Source organism: Salmo salar, chromosome 13 (assembly GCF_965601325.2).
Source record: "Salmo salar chromosome 13, fSalSal1, whole genome shotgun sequence".
Lineage (NCBI taxonomy): Eukaryota > Metazoa > Chordata > Actinopteri > Salmoniformes > Salmonidae > Salmo > Salmo salar.
In genome coordinates, this window is record NC_138303.1 from 14,125,825 (window position 1) to 14,148,855 (window position 23,031).

Below are 23,031 nucleotides of genomic sequence, written 5' to 3' on the forward strand. Positions count from 1 at the left end.
GTGTGACTGGGTTCTATAACAGTGTCATCCATCCCGTGTGACTGGGTTCTATAACAGTGTCATCCATCCCGTGTGACTGGGTTCTATAACTGTCATCCATCCTGTGTGACTGGGTTCTATAACAGTGTCATCCATCCCGTGTGACTGGGTTCTATAACAGTGTCATCCATCCCGTGTGACTGGGTTCTATAACTGTCATCCATCCTGTGTGACTGGGTTCTATAACTGTCATCCATCCTGTGTGACTGGGTTCTGTAACATCAGCCCCATCATCCTCTGACTGATATGAACTTGTACATTTTGGTTGTTGAAAAATGTGTCAAGTTATTTAAATGCATGTTTTTGTATTTTCTATTCATTAAACAAAAATGTGGCAATCATTGAATATATTTCCAGCTCATGGAATCAACAATTATACAAGTGCATCTAAATTCATACATTTCTTTATTACTTTTCATTAAAATGTGCTAAAAATGTACATCATATACTATCAATAAGAAAATACTGACAATTTTCAGTACAAATCTATACCTTGATTTATCTGACAAGCATAAAATCATTGCTCATTATTTTAAAAAAAAGGAACAGACACAAACCAAATTCTGAAGCCTGTTTAGAGTTCTCTGAAACATGCAGGTCTCTCCCAGCCTGTTTAGAGTTCTCTGAAACATACAGGTCTCTCCCAGCCTGTTTAGAGTTCTCTGAAACATGCAGGTCTCTCCCAGCCTGTTTAGAGTTCTCTGAAACATGCAGGTCTCTCCCAGCCTGTTTAGAGTTCTCTGAAACATGCAGGTCTCTCCCAGCCTGTTTAGAGTTCTCTGAAACATGCAGGTCTCTCCCAGCCTGTTTAGAGTTCTCTGAAACATGCAGGTCTCTCCCAGCCTGTTTAGAGTTCTCTGAAACATGCAGGTCTCTCCCAGCCTGTTTAGAGTTCTCTGAAACATGCAGGTCTCTCCCAGGAATAGAGGAATTCACAGTACGGAAAAAAAACAGTGTCATAATCTACACCTCTAGAAGCTGCTTGTTCAGGAAAAAAAAGCAATTGAACAAAATCACTTTAAAAAAAGGAAAGAACAGATTAGAAAATGAAATTAAACCATTAATTAACACAGTGGATCAGTTATAACACATTAAAATGTTTACTGACTTAGCACTGAAAAGGAATATACTGAAACATGATTAAAAAAATAAATAGTTGTCGTGGTTACGATCCCCATGTCCTGTGTAGTTAAAACAACAATAAATTAACAGATTTAAAAAACAACCTTTCCATTGTAAAACATCACTCATCGTGCCTTGAATGTTCCAGAAGTGTCTGGAATGAGAGGGAGAAAGTAATCAACTCTTCTACACCCTGTACCATAACAGAGAATAGAGTAGTACTGTACCTCACAGTATGAAAAGGAGGGGGAGTTGAGTTCACATGATACCCTACTCTGGGTAGATGGCATGCCTGATAGAGAGGGCTAGTTGAGTTCACATGATACCCTACTCTGGGTAGATGGCATGTCTGATAGAGAGGGCTAGTTGAGTTCACATGATACCCTGCTCTGGGTAGATGGTATGTCTGATAGGGAGGGCTAGTTGAGTTCACATGATACCCTACTCTGGGTAGATGGCATGTCTGATAGAGAGGGCTAGTTGAGTTCACATGATACCCTACTCTGGGTAGATGGCATGTCTGATAGAGAGGGCTAGTTGAGTTCATCTGATACCCTGCTCTGGGTAGATGGCATGTCTGATAGAGAGGGCTAGTTGAGTTCACATGATACCCTACTCTGGGTAGATGGCATGTCTGATAGGGAGGGCTAGTTGAGTTCACATGATACCCTACTCTGGGTAGATGGCATGTCTGATAGAGAGGGCTAGTTGAGTTCACATGATACCCTACTCTGGGTAGATGGCATGTGTGATTACGGTGATCCAGTATTTATGATTCTCATCAGGTATTTCTGCAGGTAAGACCCATTGCAGTCAGACTGAGGAGGGGAGAGGGGGGTGAGTGAGGCAACTGTTCCCAGGACATTTTGCTTCCCCATCAGAGAGTATTGCAAAAAATAAAATCAATTGGAGAAATGGACATCAATGCACCATCTGCTCTCAGTGTAGTCTGTTAGCGTCTATTAATGTTTACATGTTGAGTACAGCCTTAGTCTAAATTCCCATTATACTTCACAACAGCACACTGGCAACTAAACACAGAATAAAACTACAATCTATTGGAATGAGGATGTTCTGCAGTGCAGCACTATCCTGTCTAGTGTTTTGAGGAAGTCTGTTGGCTCTACACTACTGACATTCTAATGAACTTGCTGGTGTTGACCTTCCTGAACAGGTAGGTACAGTCGTCAGGTGATGTCATGTGACCAGGAACAAGTGGGAACGGACCAGTATTCACCTGATCCAAGTCAGAATGCATAGAGCTAGACAAACTCCACCTTACTCAAACACAGAGACTGAGTCGGTAAGTGTGAGAGCGTTGGCAAGACAAAACAATCCAACTTCTTCCTGCAGACTGGGTTTTATAACAGTCCCATCCATCCTCGCTGGGTTCATTAGTGTCCTATCTCTAAGTTACATAACATCTGTGTAGTACTCAGTGTCACGGTCCAACTCTTCATCTATACCAGTATGACATTCTGTTGAAGATCGATTCAGGGGTACTCCAAAAAATATGATATAGTGAATGAAATAGTGAATAAATACTGGACATGAAGTGAGGACACTCTTCAAACGTGAATGATTCAGGCCACATCCAAGTGAACTCAGAGTTGTAAAACTAAGAAAGACGTCATCTGTTACAAATACATCCTCCCAAACCAGACAGACAGATGAGCGATAGAGACAGACAGAGACAGAGAGATGAGCGATAGAGACAGACAGACAGAGACAGACAGATGAGCGATAGAGACAGACAGAGACAGATGAGCGATAGAGACAGACAGACAGATGAGAGACAGAGGGACAGACAGATGAGAGACAGAGGGACAGACAGATGGGCGAGAGACAGCGAGACAGAGAACATGCTGAGATGAGTGAAGCGTCATGGTCTGAGAAATCAGAGAATCGCATTTACAATCACATTCTGTCACACTATGTCCACGAAGTGGGGTGAGGCAAGAGAAGTTGGATGAAAAACAAGATAGATCTTCATCCAGGCAATGACAGCACACCTGTCAGATGAGGTGTTGGTCCGTTACGGTGAATTCAGATACTTATTTTCAACAAAATAAAAATCATACAGTAAACCATTTTAGATTGAAATAAAACAGTAAAAGAAATAGCATGAAAAATATTTAAAGCGGCAATCTGCGGTTCAAACAACAAAACTGACTCCCCGCCACTATTTTGGTAGAAGGCTGAAGGATGGGGTTTAGAGAAATGAAACCACTCTCAAACCCATGGACAGATCTACAGATACAAGGAATGACAAGCCATGATAACAAAATTATAGTTCTAACCATGTTGAGGATATACAGTGTTTGTTTGTATTTACCTAGTCTACAAACAAAAAGGGTAAAACAAGCTTATATTTTGGATTCTGATGGGGTTCGACAATAGAACTAAGCTCACAAGGCTTATATATATATATATATAATACATTTAAAAGTCTAAAAATGGATGTAGCCATTACAGATTGCCCCTTTAAGAGATTTTGTAATTTCAGTTGCTTCGCATAATTGCTTCTAGTGTTTTTCTTGTGATTATCAACATTAAAAGCTTGGAGAGAAAACACAGGAATATTGGTTAACGTCCGGGTCCATGAAGAGAGACCCATATATATTGTTTCTCCTCAGACTAAAATCGGAGTATTATTACAGACCTCTACTCTTTGTTAGTTGGTATGGTGACATGTAGGATAGAAGACATTCATTTTGTTCCCTAATCACAAGCTGTAATCGCCTAGGGGAGTGGTTGCTGTCGTTTGCAAAGCGACAAGGCAAAAGCAGATTGTGAAATGTAGTCTCCTCTATCAAACAAACCAGAGTAGAAGAGCTAGGGAAAGGTCAGAGCCTAAAGATATCTGCAATCCTTCATTCATTCATTCATTCATTCATTCATTCATTCATTCATTCGTTCATTAAAAATCAGTCCTTTCCTATGGTTCACAAAATTGAAAAAAAACAACAGTGTAGCATCTCATTGCTGCCCTCAAGTGGAAGACCATAGAAACACAGTCTCCCCCTACAGAAATAGAAACGAGTGCTTTTTATGGTTGTCAATGAGAAGTTGGAGGCCTTTCTCCAAGGCACAGTCACTTTCCTCCTCCACACAAAACACCACGGGTAATCACTGTACCTGTCAGACAACATAGGGAGGGCGGAGTCGACACTATGGCACGCATCTGTGGATGTTGTCCTTCTTTGTGTATGCATGAGGGTGCGCTTCAGTGTATATAAGACTATGTGTTTGCGTTCCCATAAATACTGTGCAACTACGACAGTATGTGTTTACAGTGTAATGACGGTGCCTTCCTCCTCTAAGCTCCTTCCCTCCAGGCCCCTGTCGGCAGTGCTGAGCGTGCCCAGTGAGCCGGAGCGGTTGTGGGAGGCCAGGGCTCCGTTGGTGGTGCGGAGGTCCAGGTGGGGCACGTAGCGGGGAATGAAGGGTATGGTACAGCTGGCCGAGGAGGTCCGTGGGATGGGCACAGCCTCTCCATCCACCTCTATCACCAGGTCCTCATCATCCTCATCACTCTCCAGCTCCTCTGGGTGGAAGTTCTGGATGATGTGTGCCGGAGTCGTCGCCACGGCAGTGCCCGGGGAGGAGTAGCCGTAGAAACTGGTGCCGCTGTCGGACGAGTGCCCTGAGCTCCCGGACGCTGCCCCGCCCCCACCACTCCGTACGATGTTGTTGCGCTGGTTGGCCGGCTTCACCGTCACAATGAGATTGTGGCTGTTGGCGATCATCATGTCTGTCACCTGGTCCAGGGACTTGCCTTGCACCTCGATGCCGTTGACCTCCAGAACCTCGTCGTTGACAGCCAGCAGGCCAGTGCTCTCAGCCAGGCCCCCAGGCACCATGCGGGAGATGAAGATCCCAGGAACCTTCTCCAGGCCCTGGGGCGTGACTCGGACGCTCGAGCCGTCTCGGATGTAGAAGCCCAGCGGTTTCTCCTGGCCGTGCTTGTAGAGGCGAACCCGGCGGTGTGTCTCAGGGAGGATATCCACATCGATGATGGACGAGACGGGCCTGAAGTCCCTGGGCAGGCTGATGATCACAAGGGGCTTCTTCCGGTTGGCATCAGGCCGTAGCAACATGGCCGCTAGGACCGTCTTCTTGGGACGGGCCAGAGAGTCCAGACCAAACGCAGAGTAGTCGGCTTCCTCTGGGGGAGGGAAGAGAACAATGCATCAGAACCATATCAATATCACATGATACAGGATCTAATCGCATACCGTAAATGCTTACTGATCATTATGGTGGAACTATAAATCATTACTGACATTCTACCTCAGAATATACTGTAGTTATGCAAAAGCGATGGTGTTGCTCTAAGCCTGAGGGTTCCTTTATCTTAGAGCCCCTCACCTCGCCTTGTTACAGGGCTTTCTCCTCTCTTCCCTGGGCTTATTGTTCATGTGTAGAAAATGTTAGCGTCGACTCCGGTCTCTCATGGTAGGGCTTTCGGAATTCTTCAGAGGCTTACTCACGGCAACTGTGCTGCTCTGAGACATACCTGGACTTTCACCTGAGCATGGCGTAGAGCAGGGACAGGGTTCTAGACTCGATCAAAGGTCTAAGAAGAGCGAGAAGCAGGGCCATGGCTCTCTAATGGTTAACCACCAGCATACGGATGCCAAACATTAATATGATAACGTTCATTCCCTCCTGGGTTGTGCCCCAGTCCCCCCCTTTATCGCTCTCTCTCTGTCTCTTCTTCCTCCCACTGGCTATGTATGTTCTAGAATGAATGACATGTTCTCATATCCCACGGTGTGTTGTAGTGTATGCATATTCTAGAATGAATGACATGTTCTCGTATCCCATGGTGTGTTGTAGTGTATGCATGTTCTAGAATGAATGACATGTTCTCGTATCCCATGGTGTGTTGTAGTGTATGTATGTTCTAGAATGAATGACATGTTCTCGTATCCCATGGTGTGTTGTAGTGTATGCATATTCTAGAATGAATGACATGTTCTCATATCCCATGGTGTGTTGTAGTGTATGCATATTCTAGAATGAATGACATGTTCTCATATCCCACGGTGTGTTGTAGTGTATGTATGTTCTAGAATGAATGACATGTTCTCATATCCCACGGTGTGTTGTAGTGTATGTATGTTCTAGAATGAATGACATGTTCTCATATCCCACGGTGTGTTGTAGTGTATGTATGTTCTAGAATGAATGACATGTTCTCATATCCCACGGTGTGTTGTAGTGTATGTATGTTCTAGAATGAATGACATGTTCTCATATCCCACGGTGTGTTGTAGTGTATGTATGTTCTAGAATGAATGACATGTTCTCATATCCCACGGTGTGTTGTAGTGTATGTATGTTCTAGAATGAATGGCATTTTTATTTCACCTTTATTTAACCAGGTAGGACAGTTGAGAACATGTCAAAGGAGCAAAATATTAAATAATACGGGGATGAGATAGTTGGGTGGGCTATTTACAGGTGCAGTGATGGTTAAGCTGCTCTGACAGCTGATACTTATAGTTAGTGAGGGAGATAAGTCTTCAGCTTCAGCAATTTTTACAATTCGTTCCAGTCAATGGCAGCAGAGAACTGGAAGGAAAGGCGGCCAAAGGAGGAATTGGCTTTGGGGATGGCCAGTGAAATATACCTGCTGGAGCACGTGCCATGGGTGGGTGCTGCTATGGTGACCAGTGAGCTGAGATAAGACAGGGCTTTACCTAGCAAAGACTTATAGATGACCTGAAGCCAGTGGGTTTGGTGACGAATATGAAGCGAGGGCCATCCAACGAGAGCATACAGGTCACAGTGGTGGGTAGTATATGGGGCTTTGGTGACAAAACGGATGGCAATGTGAAAGACTAAATCCAATTTGCTGAGTAGAGTGTAGGAGGCTATTTTGTAAATTACACCGCCGAAGTCAAAGATCGGTGGGATAGTCAGCTTTACGAGGGTATGTTTGGCAGCATGAGTGAAGGATGCTTTGTTGCAAAATAGGAAGTCGAATCTAGATTTAATTTTGGATTGGAGATCCTCCGATTTGACACACTGAACTCTATCAGAGAAGTAGTTGGTGAACCAGGCTAGGCAGTCATTTGAGAGACCAAGGCTATTGAGTCTGCCCGATGAGAATGCGGTGATTGACAGAGTCGAAAGCCCTGGTCAGGTCGATGAAGATGGCTGCACAGTATTGTCTTTTATCAATGGCGGTTATGATATGGTTTAGGACCTTGAGCGTGGCTGAGGTGCACCCATGACCAGCTTGGAAACCAGATTGCATAGCGGAGTAGGTACGGTGGGATTCGAAATGGTCGGTGATCTGTTTGTTTTCTTGGCTTTCGAAGACTTTAGAAAGGCAGGGTATGCTAGATATAGGTCTGTAACAGTTTTGGTCAAGAGTGTCTCCCCCTTTGAAGAGGGGGATGATCGCGGCAGCTTTCCAATCTTTAGGGATCTCAGACGATACGAAAAAGAGGTTGAACAGACTGGTAATAGGGGTTGCAACAATTGCGGCGGATAATTTTAGAAAGAGAGGGTCCAGATTGTCTAGCCCATCTGATTTGTAGGGGTCCAGATTTTGCAGCTCTTTCAGAACATCAGCTATCTGGATTTGGGTGAAGGAGAAATGGGGGAGGCTTGGGCAAGTTGCTGTGGAGCTGTTGACCGGGGTAGGGGTAGCCAGGTGGAAAGCATGGCCAGCCGTAGAAAAATGCCTATTGAAATTCGATTATCATAGATTTATTGGTGGTGACAGTTTCCTAGCCTCAGTGCAGTGGGCAGCTGGGAGGAGGTGCTCTTATTCTCCATGAACTTTAGTGTCCCAGAACTTTGAGTTTATGCTACAAGATGCAAATTTCTGTTTGAAAAAGCTAGCCTTTGCTTTCCTAACTGCCTGTGTATATTGGTTCCTAACTTCCCTGAAAAGTTGCATATTGCGGGGGCTATTCGATGCTAATGCAGTACGCCACAGGATGTTTTTGTGCTGGTCAAGGGCAGTTAAGTATTGAGTGAACCAAGGGCTGTATCTGTTCTTAGTTCTACATTTCTGGAATGGGGCATGCTTATTTAAGATGGTGAGGAAAGCACTTTTAAAGAATAACCAATAACCAAAGAATAACGGAATGAGGTCAAAATCCTTCCAGGATACCCGGGCCAGGTCAATTAGAAAGCCCTTCTCGCTGAAGTGTTTTAGGGAGCGTTTGACAGTGATGAGGGGTGGTCGTTTGACCGCAGACCCATTACGGACACAGGCAATGATCGCTGAGATCCTGGTTGAAGACAGCAGAGGTGTATTTAGAGGGCAGGATGATATCTATGGGGGTGCCCGTGTTTATGGATTTAGGGTTGTACCTGGTAGATTCCTTGATAATTTGTGTGCGATTGAGGGTATCAAGCTTAGATTGTAGGACGGCCGGGGTGTTTAGCATATCCCAGTTGTCACCTAACAGTACAAACTCTGAAGATAAATGGGGGCAATTAATTCACACATGGTGTCCAGTGCACAGCTGAGGGCTGAGGGTGGTCTGTAACAAGCGGCAACAGTGAGACACATTTCTGGAAAGGTGGATTTTTAAAAGTAGAAGCTTGAACTGTTTGGGCAAAGACTTGGCTAGCATGACAGAACTCTGCACGCATTCTCTGCAGTAGATTGGAACTCCACCCCCTTTGGCAGTTCTATCTTGGTGGGAAATGTTGGGGATGGAAATTTCAGAATTTTTGGTGGCCTTCCTAAGCCAGGATTCAGACACAGCTAGGACATCAGGGTTGGCGGAGTGTGCTAAAGCAATGAATAAAACAAACTTAGGGAGAAGGCTTCTGATGTTAACATGTAAGAAACCAAGGCTTTTACGGTTACAGAAGTCAACAAATGATAGCGCCTGGGGAATAGGAGTGGAACTGGGGGCTACAGGGCCTGGGTTAACCTCTATATCACCAGAGGAACAGAGGAGGAGTAGGATAAAGGTACGGCTAAAGGCTATAAGAACTGGTCGACATGTTCTCATATCCCACGGTGTGTTGTAGTGTATGCATATTCTAGAATGAATGACATGTTCTCATATCCCATGGTGTGTTGTAGTGTATGTATGTTCCAGAATGAATGACATGTTCTCATATCCCATGGTGTGTTGTAGTGTATGTACACACTGTGCAATTTGCTCAGGTGTTGTGGATAAACTCTTTGGACCTAAGCATCATCAGCAATTCCGTGTGTGTGTGTGTGTTCTGGGATAGGGTGCAGGCAGGCTGTCGATAAGGATTCCAGCCCTGAGGTTGACAGATACCCCTCCCCTCAACCAGAAAAACAAAGGATCAAGTGTAGAGGATATCCCATTTCAGTTCTCCTGAAACATAAGTTCATTGCCTCCTTACTGTCCGGACATTACAACTGTATGCATACCAAATATTAGGTTTACATATTCACAAAAACACACTGATATGTTAATCCAAACTCAGCTAATCTGTACGATGTAAACATAGAAGCCTGCAGGGCCTTCATAAATATTCACACTCCTTTGACTTTTCCCACATTTTGTTGTGTTACGAAGTGGGATTAAAATGGATTTCATTGTAATTTTTGGGGGTCAAAGATTTACACAAAATACTGTGTCAAAGTGGAAGTAAAATGATAATATTTGTAAAAAATGTATGTAAAATAAAAACACTAACATGTCTTGATGAGAGAAGTATTCACACCCTTGAGTCAATACATGTTAGAATCACCTTTGGCAGCGATTACAGCTCTGAGTCTTTCTGGGTAATTCTCTAAGAGCTTTCCACACCTGGATTGTGCAACATTCTCCCATTATTATTTTTTAAAAATTATTCAAGCTCTGTCAAATTGGTTGTTGATCATTGCTAGACAACCATTTTTCAGGTTTTGCAATAGTTTCAACTTAAATCTGCTTGAAAATCTAACTTGGCCACTTAGGAACATTCACTGTCTTCTTGGTAAGCAACTCTGGTGTAGATTTGGCTTTGTGTCTGTTGGAAAGCAGACTGAACCAGGTTTTCCACTAGGATTTTGCCTGTGCTTAACTCCATTCCGTTTAATCTTTATCCTGAAAAACTCACCAGTCCTTAACGATGACAAGCATACACATGATGCATCCACAACTATGCTTGAAAATATCTAGTGTGGTACTCAGTGTTATGTCATGTTGGATTTGCCCCAAACATAACACTTTGTATTCAGGACAAAAAGTGAATTGCTTTGCCACATTTTTTGCAGTTTTACTTTAGTGCCTTGTTGCAAACAGGATGCATGTTGTTTTGGAATATGTTTAAATATGTACAGGCTCTCTTCTTTTCACTCTGTCAATTAGGTTAGTATTGTGGAGTAACTACAATGTTGTTGATCCATCCTCAGTTTTCTCCTATCACAGCCATTAAACTCTGTGACTGTTTTAAAGTCACCTTTGGCTCATAGCAACTGAGTCAGGAAGGACGGCTGTATCTTTGTAGTGACTGGGTGTATTGATACACCATCCAAAGTGTAATTAATAACTTCACCATGCTCAAAGGGATATTTGATTTTGACCCATCTACCAAATCGGTGCCCTTCTTTGCGAGGCATTGGAAAACCTTCCGAGTCTTTGTGGTTGAATCTGTTTGAAAATCACTGCTCAACTGAAGGACCTTCCAGATAATTGTGTGTGCGGGTTATAGAGATGAGGTAGTCATTCAAAAATCATCTTAAACAACATTATTGCAATTTATGTGATTGGTTAAGCAAATGTTTACTCTTGAACCTATTTAGGCTTGCCATAACAAAGGGGTTGAATACTTATTGACTAAAGACATTTCAGCTTTTCATTTTGGGGTATTGTGTGTAGGCCAGTGACAAAACAACATTTAATACATTCAGGCTGTAGCAACAAAATGTGGAAAAAGGGGTGTGAAAACTGGGTGGTAGTCTAGCAGTTAAGAGGTTGGGCCAGTAACCGAAAGGTTGCTAGTTCGAATTCCAGAGCTGACCAGGTGAAATCTGTCCATGTGCCCTTGAGCAAGGCACTTACCCTAATTGCAGCTAGCAAGGCTTTCAGTCTCAATACAGCAGATAGCAAGGCTTTCAGTCTCAATACAGCAGCGAGCAAGGCTTTCAGTCTCAATACAGCAGCTAGCAAGGCTTTCAGTCTCAATACAGCAGCTAGCAAGGCTTTCAGTCTCAATACAGCAGCTAGCAAGGCTTTCAGTCTCAATACAGCAGCTAGCAAGGCTTTCAGTCTCAATACAGCAGCTAGCAAGGCTTTCAGTCTCAATACAGCAGCTAGCAAGGCTTTCAGTCTCAATACAGCAGCGAGCAAGACTTTCAGTCTCAATACAGCAGCGAGCAAGGCTTTCAGTCTCAATACAGCAGCTAGCAAGGCTTTCAGTCTCAATACAGCAGCGAGCAAGGCTTTCAGTCTCAATACAGCAGCTAGCAAGGCTTTCAGTCTCAATACAGCAGCGAGCAAGGCTTTCAGTCTCAATACAGCAGCTAGCAAGGCTTTCAGTCTCAATACAGCAGCGAGCAAGGCTTTCAGTCTCAATACAGCAGCTAGCAAGGCTTTCAGTCTCAATACAGCAGCTAGCAAGGCTTTCAGTCTCAATACAGCAGCGAGCAAGGCTTTCAGTCTCAATACAGCAGCTAGCAAGGCTTTCAGTCTCAATACAGCAGCGAGCAAGGCTTTCAGTCTCAATACAGCAGCTAGCAAGGCTTTCAGTCTCAATACAGCAGCGAGCAAGGCTTTCAGTCTCAATACAGCAGCTAGCAAGGCTTTCAGTCTCAATACAGCAGCGAGCAAGGCTTTCAGTCTCAATACAGCAGCTAGCAAGGCTTTCAGTCTCAATACAGCAGCGAGCAAGGCTTTCAGTCTCAATACAGCAGCTAGCAAGGCTTTCAGTCTCAATACAGCAGCGAGCAAGGCTTTCAGTCTCAATACAGCAGCTAGCAAGGCTTTCAGTCTCAATACAGCAGCTAGCAAGGCTTTCAGTCTCAATACAGCAGCGAGCAAGGCTTTCAGTCTCAATACAGCAGCTAGCAAGGCTTTCAGTCTCAATACAGCAGCTAGCAAGGCTTTCAGTCTCAATACAGCAGCTAGCAAGCGTAAAGCAGGCGTAAATAGTCAATACTATGGCGCTAATGCCCCAGGACCCAGACTAATAATCTGTGACTGTCTTGGTGTGTCCCTTTGGGGGTCAGTGTCATAATATCACAGTTACATCTGGGCTGGGCCACCGGGGGTCACCATCACGCTCACTGTCTTCAGACAGTTGATCAGTCTCTCCTCATTTTGTTCAACGGTTGGCTGATAAACTACACATCTCACCTGTAGATATGAGTTCACCTTTATGCTCGTTAAGTACATGACTCAAACTTCAGGAATGCAATTGAGTACGTTAGCATATGTGAGTTAATAATTAATCCAAACAATCAGTGATAACTGTGTAGAAAGTAAACACCAGCATAACCCTACAGGGTGAGAGTTGGGGTTGGGTACAAGGCCTACAGGGTGAGAGTTGGGGTTGGGTACAAGGCCTACAGGGTGAGAGTTGGGGTTGGGTACAAGGCCTACAGGGTGAGAGTTGGGGTTGGGTACAAGGCCTACAGGGTGAGAGTTGGGGATGGGTACACGGCCATTTGGTTGTATTTGTTGGCTTGTAAAGTCTGAATTTGACAGTCATTTAGTTGAAACAGTTGTTTTTTTCAACATCAGACCTGTGTCTATACTGGATCAAATCCAACAGCTTGAAATTTCTCATGTGTCGGTAAGGGTAAACTATTCCAAAAATAATCTGATTTCTACCCAAACACATCACATAAAACCTACTGACCACGTCCTGTTCTACCCAAACACATCACATAAAACCTACTGACCACGTCCTGTTCTACCCAAACACATCACATAAAACCTACTGACCACGTCCTGTTCTACCCAAACACATCACATAAAACCTACTGACCACGTCCTGTTCTACCCAAACACATCAAACCTACTGACCACGTCCTGTTCTACCCAAACACATCAAACCTACTGACCACGTCCTGTTCTACCCAAACACATCAAACCTACTGACCACGTCCTGTTCTAGCCAAACACATCAAACCTACTGACCACGTCCTGTTCTAGCCAAACACATCAAACCTACTGACCACGTCCTGTTCTAGCCAAACACATCAAACCTACTGACCACGTCCTGTTCTAGCCAAACACATCAAACCTACTGACCACGTCCTGTTCTACCCAAACACATCAAACCTACTGACCACGTCCTGTTCTACCCAAACACATCAAACCTACTGACCACGTCCTGTTCTACCCAAACACATCAAACCTACTGACCACGTCCTGTTCTACCCAAACACATCAAACCTACTGACCACGTCCTGTTCTACCCAAACACATCAAACCTACTGACCACGTCCTGTTCTACCCAAACACATCAAACCTACTGACCACGTCCTGTTCTACCCAAACACATCAAACCTACTGACCACGTCCTGTTCTACCCAAACACATCAAACCTACTGACCACGTCCTGTTCTACCCAAACACATCAAACCTACTGACCACGTCCTGTTCTACCCAAACACATCAAACCTACTGACCACGTCCTGTTCTACCCAAACACATCAAACCTACTGACCACGTCCTGTTCTACCCAAACACATCAAACCTACTGACCACGTCCTGTTCTACCCAAACACATCAAACCTACTGACCACGTCCTGTTCTACCCAAACACATCAAACCTACTGACCACGTCCTGTTCTACCCAAACACATCAAACCTACTGACCACGTCCTGTTCTACCCAAACACATCAAACCTACTGACCACGTCCTGTTCTACCCAAACACATCACACCTACTGACCACGTCCTGTTCTACCCAAACACATCAAACCTACTGACCACGTCCTGTTCTACCCAAACACATCAAACCTACTGACCACGTCCTGTTCTACCCAAACACATCAAACCTACTGACCACGTCCTGTTCTACCCAAACACATCACATCAAACCTACTGACCACGTCCTGTTCTACCCAAACACATCAAACCTACTGACCACGTCCTGTTCTACCCAAACACATCAAACCTACTGACCACGTCCTGTTCTACCCAAACACATCAAACCTACTGACCACGTCCTGTTCTACCCAAACACATCACATCAAACCTACTGACCACGTCCTGTTCTACCCAAACACATCACATCAAACCTACTGACCACGTCCTGTTCTACCCAAACACATCAAACCTACTGACCACGTCCTGTTCTACCCAAACACATCAAACCTACTGACCACGTCCTGTTCTACCCAAACACATCAAACCTACTGACCACGTCCTGTTCTACCCAAACACATCAAACCTACTGACCACGTCCTGTTCTACCCAAACACATCACATCAAACCTACTGACCACGTCCTGTTCTACCCAAACACATCAAACCTACTGACCACGTCCTGTTCTACCCAAACACATCAAACCTACTGACCACGTCCTGTTCTACCCAAACACATCAAACCTACTGACCACGTCCTGTTCTACCCAAACACATCAAACCTACTGACCACGTCCTGTTCTACCCAAACACATCAAACCTACTGACCACGTCCTGTTCTACCCAAACACATCAAACCTACTGACCACGTCCTGTTCTACCCAAACACATCAAACCTACTGACCACGTCCTGTTCTACCCAAACACATCAAACCTACTGACCACGTCCTGTTCTACCCAAACACATCAAACCTACTGACCACGTCCTGTTCTACCCAAACACATCAAACCTACTGACCACGTCCTGTTCTACCCAAACACATCAAACCTACTGACCACGTCCTGTTCTACCCAAACACATCAAACCTACTGACCACGTCCTGTTCTACCCAAACACATCAAACCTACTGACCACGTCCTGTTCTACCCAAACACATCAAACCTACTGACCACGTCCTGTTCTACCCAAACACATCAAACCTACTGACCACGTCCTGTTCTACCCAAACACATCAAACCTACTGACCACGTCCTGTTCTACCCAAACACATCAAACCTACTGACCACGTCCTGTTCTACCCAAACACATCAAACCTACTGACCACGTCCTGTTCTACCCAAACACATCACACCTACTGACCACGTCCTGTTCTACCCAAACACATCAAACCTACTGACCACGTCCTGTTCTACCCAAACACATCAAACCTACTGACCACGTCCTGTTCTACCCAAACACATCACAACCTACTGACCACGTCCTGTTCTACCCAAACACATCAAACCTACTGACCACGTCCTGTTCTACCCAAACACATCAAACCTACTGACCACGTCCTGTTCTACCCAAACACATCAAACCTACTGACCACGTCCTGTTCTACCCAAACACATCAAACCTACTGACCACGTCCTGTTCTACCCAAACACATCAAACCTACTGACCACGTCCTGTTCTACCCAAACACATCAAACCTACTGACCACGTCCTGTTCTACCCAAACACATCACATCAACCTACTGACCACGTCCTGTTCTACCCAAACACATCAAACCTACTGACCACGTCCTGTTCTACCCAAACACATCAAACCTACTGACCACGTCCTGTTCTACCCAAACACATCACATCAAACCTACTGACCACGTCCTGTTCTACCCAAACACATCAAACCTACTGACCACGTCCTGTTCTACCCAAACACATCAAACCTACTGACCACGTCCTGTTCTACCCAAACACATCACATCAAACCTACTGACCACGTCCTGTTCTACCCAAACACATCACATCAAACCTACTGACCACGTCCTGTTCTACCCAAACACATCACATCAAACCTACTGACCACGTCCTGTTCTACCCAAACACATCAAACCTACTGACCACGTCCTGTTCTACCCAAACACATCAAACCTACTGACCACGTCCTGTTCTACCCAAACACATCAAACCTACTGACCACGTCCTGTTCTACCCAAACACATCAAACCTACTGACCACGTCCTGTTCTACCCAAACACATCAAACCTACTGACCACGTCCTGTTCTACCCAAACACATCAAACCTACTGACCACGTCCTGTTCTACCCAAACACATCAAACCTACTGACCACGTCCTGTTCTACCCAAACACATCAAACCTACTGACCACGTCCTGTTCTACCCAAACACATCAAACCTACTGACCACGTCCTGTTCTACCCAAACACATCAAACCTACTGACCACGTCCTGTTCTACCCAAACACATCACATCAAACCTACTGACCACGTCCTGTTCTACCCAAACACATCACATCAAACCTACTGACCACGTCCTGTTCTACCCAAACACATCAAACCTACTGACCACGTCCTGTTCTACCCAAACACATCAAACCTACTGACCACGTCCTGTTCTACCCAAACACATCACATCAAACCTACTGACCACGTCCTGTTCTACCCAAACACATCACATCAAACCTACTGACCACGTCCTGTTCTACCCAAACACATCACATCAAACCTACTGACCACGTCCTGTTCTACCCAAACACATCACATCAAACCTACTGACCACGTCCTGTTCTACCCAAACACATCAAACCTACTGACCACGTCCTGTTCTACCCAAACACATCAAACCTACTGACCACGTCCTGTTCTACCCAAACACATCAAACCTACTGACCACGTCCTGTTCTACCCAAACACATCAAACCTACTGACCACGTCCTGTTCTACCCAAACACATCAAACCTACTGACCACGTCCTGTTCTACCCAAACACATCAAACCTACTGACCACGTCCTGTTCTACCCAAACACATCACATCAAACCTACTGACCACGTCCTGTTCTACCCAAACACATCACATCAAACCTACTGACCACGTCCTGTTCTACCCAAACACATCACATCAAACCTACTGACCACGTCCTGTTCTACCCAAACACATCACATCAAACCTACTGACCACGTCCTGTTCTACCCAAACACATCACATCAAACCTACTGACCACGTCCTGTTCTACCCAAACACATCACATCAAACCTACTGACCACGTCCTGTTCTACCCAAACACATCACATCAAACCTACTGACCACGTCCTGTTCTACCCAAACACATCACATCAAACCTACTGACCACGTCCTGTTCTACCCAAACACATCAAACCTACTGACCACGTCCTGTTCTACCCAAACACATCACATCAAACCTACTGACCACGTCCTGTTCTACCCAAACACATCACATCAAACCTACTGACCACGTCCTGTTCTACCCAAACACATCAAACCTACTGACCACGTCCTGTTCTACCCAAACACATCAAACCTACTGACCACGTCCTGTTCTACCCAAACACATCAAACCTACTGACCACGTCCTGTTCTACCCAAACACATCAAACCTACTGACCACGTCCTGTTCTACCCAAACACATCAAACCTACTGACCACGTCCTGTTCTACCCAAACACATCAAACCTACTGACCACGTCCTGTTCTACCCAAACACATCAAACCTACTGACCACGTCCTGTTCTACCCAAACACATCAAACCTACTGACCACGTCCTGTTCTACCCAAACACATCAAACCTACTGACCACGTCCTGTTCTACCCAAACACATCACATCAAACCTACTGACCACGTCCTGTTCTACCCAAACACATCACATCAAACCTACTGACCACGTCCTGTTCTACCCAAACACATCACATCAAACCTACTGACCACGTCCTGTTCTACCCAAACACATCACATCAAACCTACTGACCACGTCCTGTTCTACCCAAACACATCACATCAAACCTACTGACCACGTCCTGTTCTACCCAAACACATCAAACCTACTGACCACGTCCTGTTCTACCCAAACACATCAAACCTACTGACCACGTCCTGTTCTACCCAAACACATCACACCTACTGACCACGTCCTGTTCTACCCAAACACATCAAACCTACTGACCACGTCCTGTTCTACCCAAACACATCAAACCTACTGACCACGTCCTGTTCTACCCAAACACATCAAACCTACTGACCACGTCCTGTTCTACCCAAACACATCAAACCTACTGACCACGTCCTGTTCTACCCAAACACATCAAACCTACTGACCACGTCCTGTTCTACCCAAACACATCAAACCTACTGACCACGTCCTGTTCTACCCAAACACATCAAACCTACTGACCACGTCCTGTTCTACCCAAACACATCAAACCTACTGACCACGTCCTGTTCTACCCAAACACATCAAACCTACTGACCACGTCCTGTTCTACCCAAACACATCAAACCTACTGACCACGTCCTGTTCTACCCAAACACATCAAACCTACTGACCACGTCCTGTTCTACCCAAACACATCAAACCTACTGACCACGTCCTGTTCTACCCAAACACATCAAACCTACTGACCACGTCCTGTTCTACCCAAACACATCAAACCTACTGACCACGTCCTGTTCTACCCAAACACATCAAACCTACTGACCACGTCCTGTTCTACCCAAACACATCAAACCTACTGACCACGTCCTGTTCTACCCAAACACATCAAACCTACTGACCACGTCCTGTTCTACCCAAACACATCAAACCTACTGACCACGTCCTGTTCTACCCAAACACATCAAACCTACTGACCACGTCCTGTTCTACCCAAACACATCAAACCTACTGACCACGTCCTGTTCTACCCAAACACATCAAACCTACTGACCACGTCCTGTTCTACCCAAACACATCAAACCTACTGACCACGTCCTGTTCTACCCAAACACATCAAACCTACTGACCACGTCCTGTTCTACCCAAACACATCAAACCTACTGACCACGTCCTGTTCTACCCAAACACATCAAACCTACTGACCACGTCCTGTTCTACCCAAACACATCACATCAAACCTACTGACCACGTCCTGTTCTACCCAAACACATCAAACCTACTGACCACGTCCTGTTCTACCCAAACACATCAAACCTACTGACCACGTCCTGTTCTACCCAAAACACATCAAACCTACTGACCACGTCCTGTTCTACCCAAACACATCAAACCTACTGACCACGTCCTGTTCTACCCAAACACATCAAACCTACTGACCACGTCCTGTTCTACCCAAACACATCAAACCTACTGACCACGTCCTGTTCTACCCAAACACATCAAACCTACTGACCACGTCCTGTTCTACCCAAACACATCAAACCTACTGACCACGTCCTGTTCTACCCAAACACATCAAACCTACTGACCACGTCCTGTTCTACCCAAACACATCAAACCTACTGACCACGTCCTGTTCTACCCAAACACATCACATCAAACCTACTGACCACGTCCTGTTCTACCCAAACACATCACATCAAACCTACTGACCACGTCCTGTTCTACCCAAACACATCAAACCTACTGACCACGTCCTGTTCTACCCAAACACATCAAACCTACTGACCACGTCCTGTTCTACCCAAACACATCAAACCTACTGACCACGTCCTGTTCTACCCAAACACATCAAACCTACTGACCACGTCCTGTTCTACCCAAACACATCAAACCTACTGACCACGTCCTGTTCTACCCAAACACATCAAACCTACTGACCACGTCCTGTTCTACCCAAACACATCAAACCTACTGACCACGTCCTGTTCTACCCAAACACATCAAACCTACTGACCACGTCCTGTTCTACCCAAACACATCAAACCTACTGACCACGTCCTGTTCTACCCAAACACATCAAACCTACTGACCACGTCCTGTTCTACCCAAACACATCAAACCTACTGACCACGTCCTGTTCTACCCAAACACATCAAACCTACTGACCACGTCCTGTTCTACCCAAACACATCAAACCTACTGACCACGTCCTGTTCTACCCAAACACATCAAACCTACTGACCACGTCCTGTTCTACCCAAACACATCACATCAAACCTACTGACCACGTCCTGTTCTACCCAAACACATCAAACCTACTGACCACGTCCTGTTCTACCCAAACACATCACATCAAACCTACTGACCACGTCCTGTTCTACCCAAACACATCACATCAAACCTACTGACCACGTCCTGTTCTACCCAAACACATCACATCAAACCTACTGACCACGTCCTGTTCTACCCAAACACATCACATCAAACCTACTGACCACGTCCTGTTCTACCCAAACACATCACATCAAACCTACTGACCACGTCCTGTTCTACCCAAACACATCACATCAAACCTACTGACCACGTCCTGTTCTACCCAAACACATCAAACCTACTGACCACGTCCTGTTCTACCCAAACACATCAAACCTACTGACCACGTCCTGTTCTACCCAAACACATCAAACCTACTGACCACGTCCTGTTCTACCCAAACACATCAAACCTACTGACCACGTCCTGTTCTACCCAAACACATCAAACCTACTGACCACGTCCTGTTCTACCCAAACACATCACATCAAACCTACTGACCACGTCCTGTTCTACCCAAACACATCACATCAAACCTACTGACCACGTCCTGTTCTACCCAAACACATCACATCAAACCTACTGACCACGTCCTGTTCTACCCAAACACATCACATCAAACCTACTGACCACGTCCTGTTCTACCCAAACACATCACATCAAACCTACTGACCACGTCCTGTTCTACCCAAACACATCAAACCTACTGACCACGTCCTGTTCTACCCAAACACATCACATCAAACCTACTGACCACGTCCTGTTCTACCCAAACACATCACATCAAACCTACTGACCACGTCCTGTTCTACCCAAACACATCAAACCTACTGACCACGTCCTGTTCTACCCAAACACATCAAACCTACTGACCACGTCCTGTTCTACCCAAACACATCAAACCTACTGACCACGTCCTGTTCTACCCAAACACATCAAACCTACTGACCACGTCCTGTTCTACCCAAACACATCAAACCTACTGACCACGTCCTGTTCTACCCAAACACATCAAACCTACTGACCACGTCCTGTTCTACCCAAACACATCAAACCTACTGACCACGTCCTGTTCTACCCAAACACATCACATCAAACCTACTGACCACGTCCTGTTCTACCCAAACACATCACATCAAACCTACTGACCACGTCCTGTTCTACCCAAACACATCACATCAAACCTACTGACCACGTCCTGTTCTACCCAAACACATCACATCAAACCTACTGACCACGTCCTGTTCTACCCAAACACATCACATCAAACCTACTGACCACGTCCTGTTCTACCCAAACACATCACATCAAACCTACTGACCACGTCCTGTTCTACCCAAACACATCACATCAAACCTACTGACCACGTCCTGTTCTACCCAAACACATCAAACCTACTGACCACGTCCTGTTCTACCCAAACACATCAAACCTACTGACCACGTCCTGTTCTACCCAAACACATCACACCTACTGACCACGTCCTGTTCTACCCAAACACATCAAACCTACTGACCACGTCCTGTTCTACCCAAACACATCAAACCTACTGACCACGTCCTGTTCTACCCAAACACATCAAACCTACTGACCACGTCCTGTTCTACCCAAACACATCAAACCTACTGACCACGTCCTGTTCTACCCAAACACATCAAACCTACTGACCACGTCCTGTTCTACCCAAACACATCAAACCTACTGACCACGTCCTGTTCTACCCAAACACATCAAACCTACTGACCACGTCCTGTTCTACCCAAACACATCAAACCTACTGACCACGTCCTGTTCTACCCAAACACATCAAACCTACTGACCACGTCCTGTTCTACCCAAACACATCAAACCTACTGACCACGTCCTGTTCTACCCAAACACATCAAACCTACTGACCACGTCCTGTTCTACCCAAACACATCAAACCTACTGACCACGTCCTGTTCTACCCAAACACATCAAACCTACTGACCACGTCCTGTTCTACCCAAACACATCAAACCTACTGACCACGTCCTGTTCTACCCAAACACATCAAACCTACTGACCACGTCCTGTTCTACCCAAACACATCAAACCTACTGACCACGTCCTGTTCTACCCAAACACATCACATCAAACCTACTGACCACGTCCTGTTCTACCCAAACACATCACATCAAACCTACTGACCACGTCCTGTTCTACCCAAACACATCAAACCTACTGACCACGTCCTGTTCTACCCAAACACATCAAACCTACTGACCACGTCCTGTTCTACCCAAACACATCAAACCTACTGACCACGTCCTGTTCTACCCAAACACATCAAACCTACTGACCACGTCCTGTTCTACCCAAACACATCACATCAAACCTACTGACCACGTCCTGTTCTACCCAAACACATCAAACCTACTGACCACGTCCTGTTCTACCCAAACACATCAAACCTACTGACCACGTCCTGTTCTACCCAAACACATCACATCAAACCTACTGACCACGTCCTGTTCTACCCAAACACATCACATCAAACCTACTGACCACGTCCTGTTCTACCCAAACACATCAAACCTACTGACCACGTCCTGTTCTACCCAAACACATCAAACCTACTGACCACGTCCTGTTCTACCCAAACACATCAAACCTACTGACCACGTCCTGTTCTACCCAAACACATCAAACCTACTGACCACGTCCTGTTCTACCCAAACACATCAAACCTACTGACCACGTCCTGTTCTACCCAAACACATCAAACCTACTGACCACGTCCTGTTCTACCCAAACACATCAAACCTACTGACCACGTCCTGTTCTACCCAAACACATCAAACCTACTGACCACGTCCTGTTCTACCCAAACACATCAAACCTACTGACCACGTCCTGTTCTACCCAAACACATCAAA

The 23,031-nt window shown here is 45.3% G+C and overlaps 1 protein-coding gene across 2 annotated transcripts in view; it reads right to left on the reverse strand.

Moving 5' to 3' along the window:
* Positions 1-427: 427 nt before the first annotated feature.
* LOC106566451 (partitioning defective 6 homolog beta) overlaps positions 428-23,031 on the reverse strand; it is a 38,270-nt gene continuing 15,666 nt past the window's right edge. For both annotated transcript variants that reach the window (XM_014134505.3, XM_045692939.2), the window contains one exon: positions 428-5,329. In XM_014134505.3, the coding sequence (XP_013989980.1) occupies positions 4,452-5,329 (878 nt within the window). In that variant the 3' untranslated portion in view covers positions 428-4,451. The remainder of the gene's footprint in view (positions 5,330-23,031) is intronic.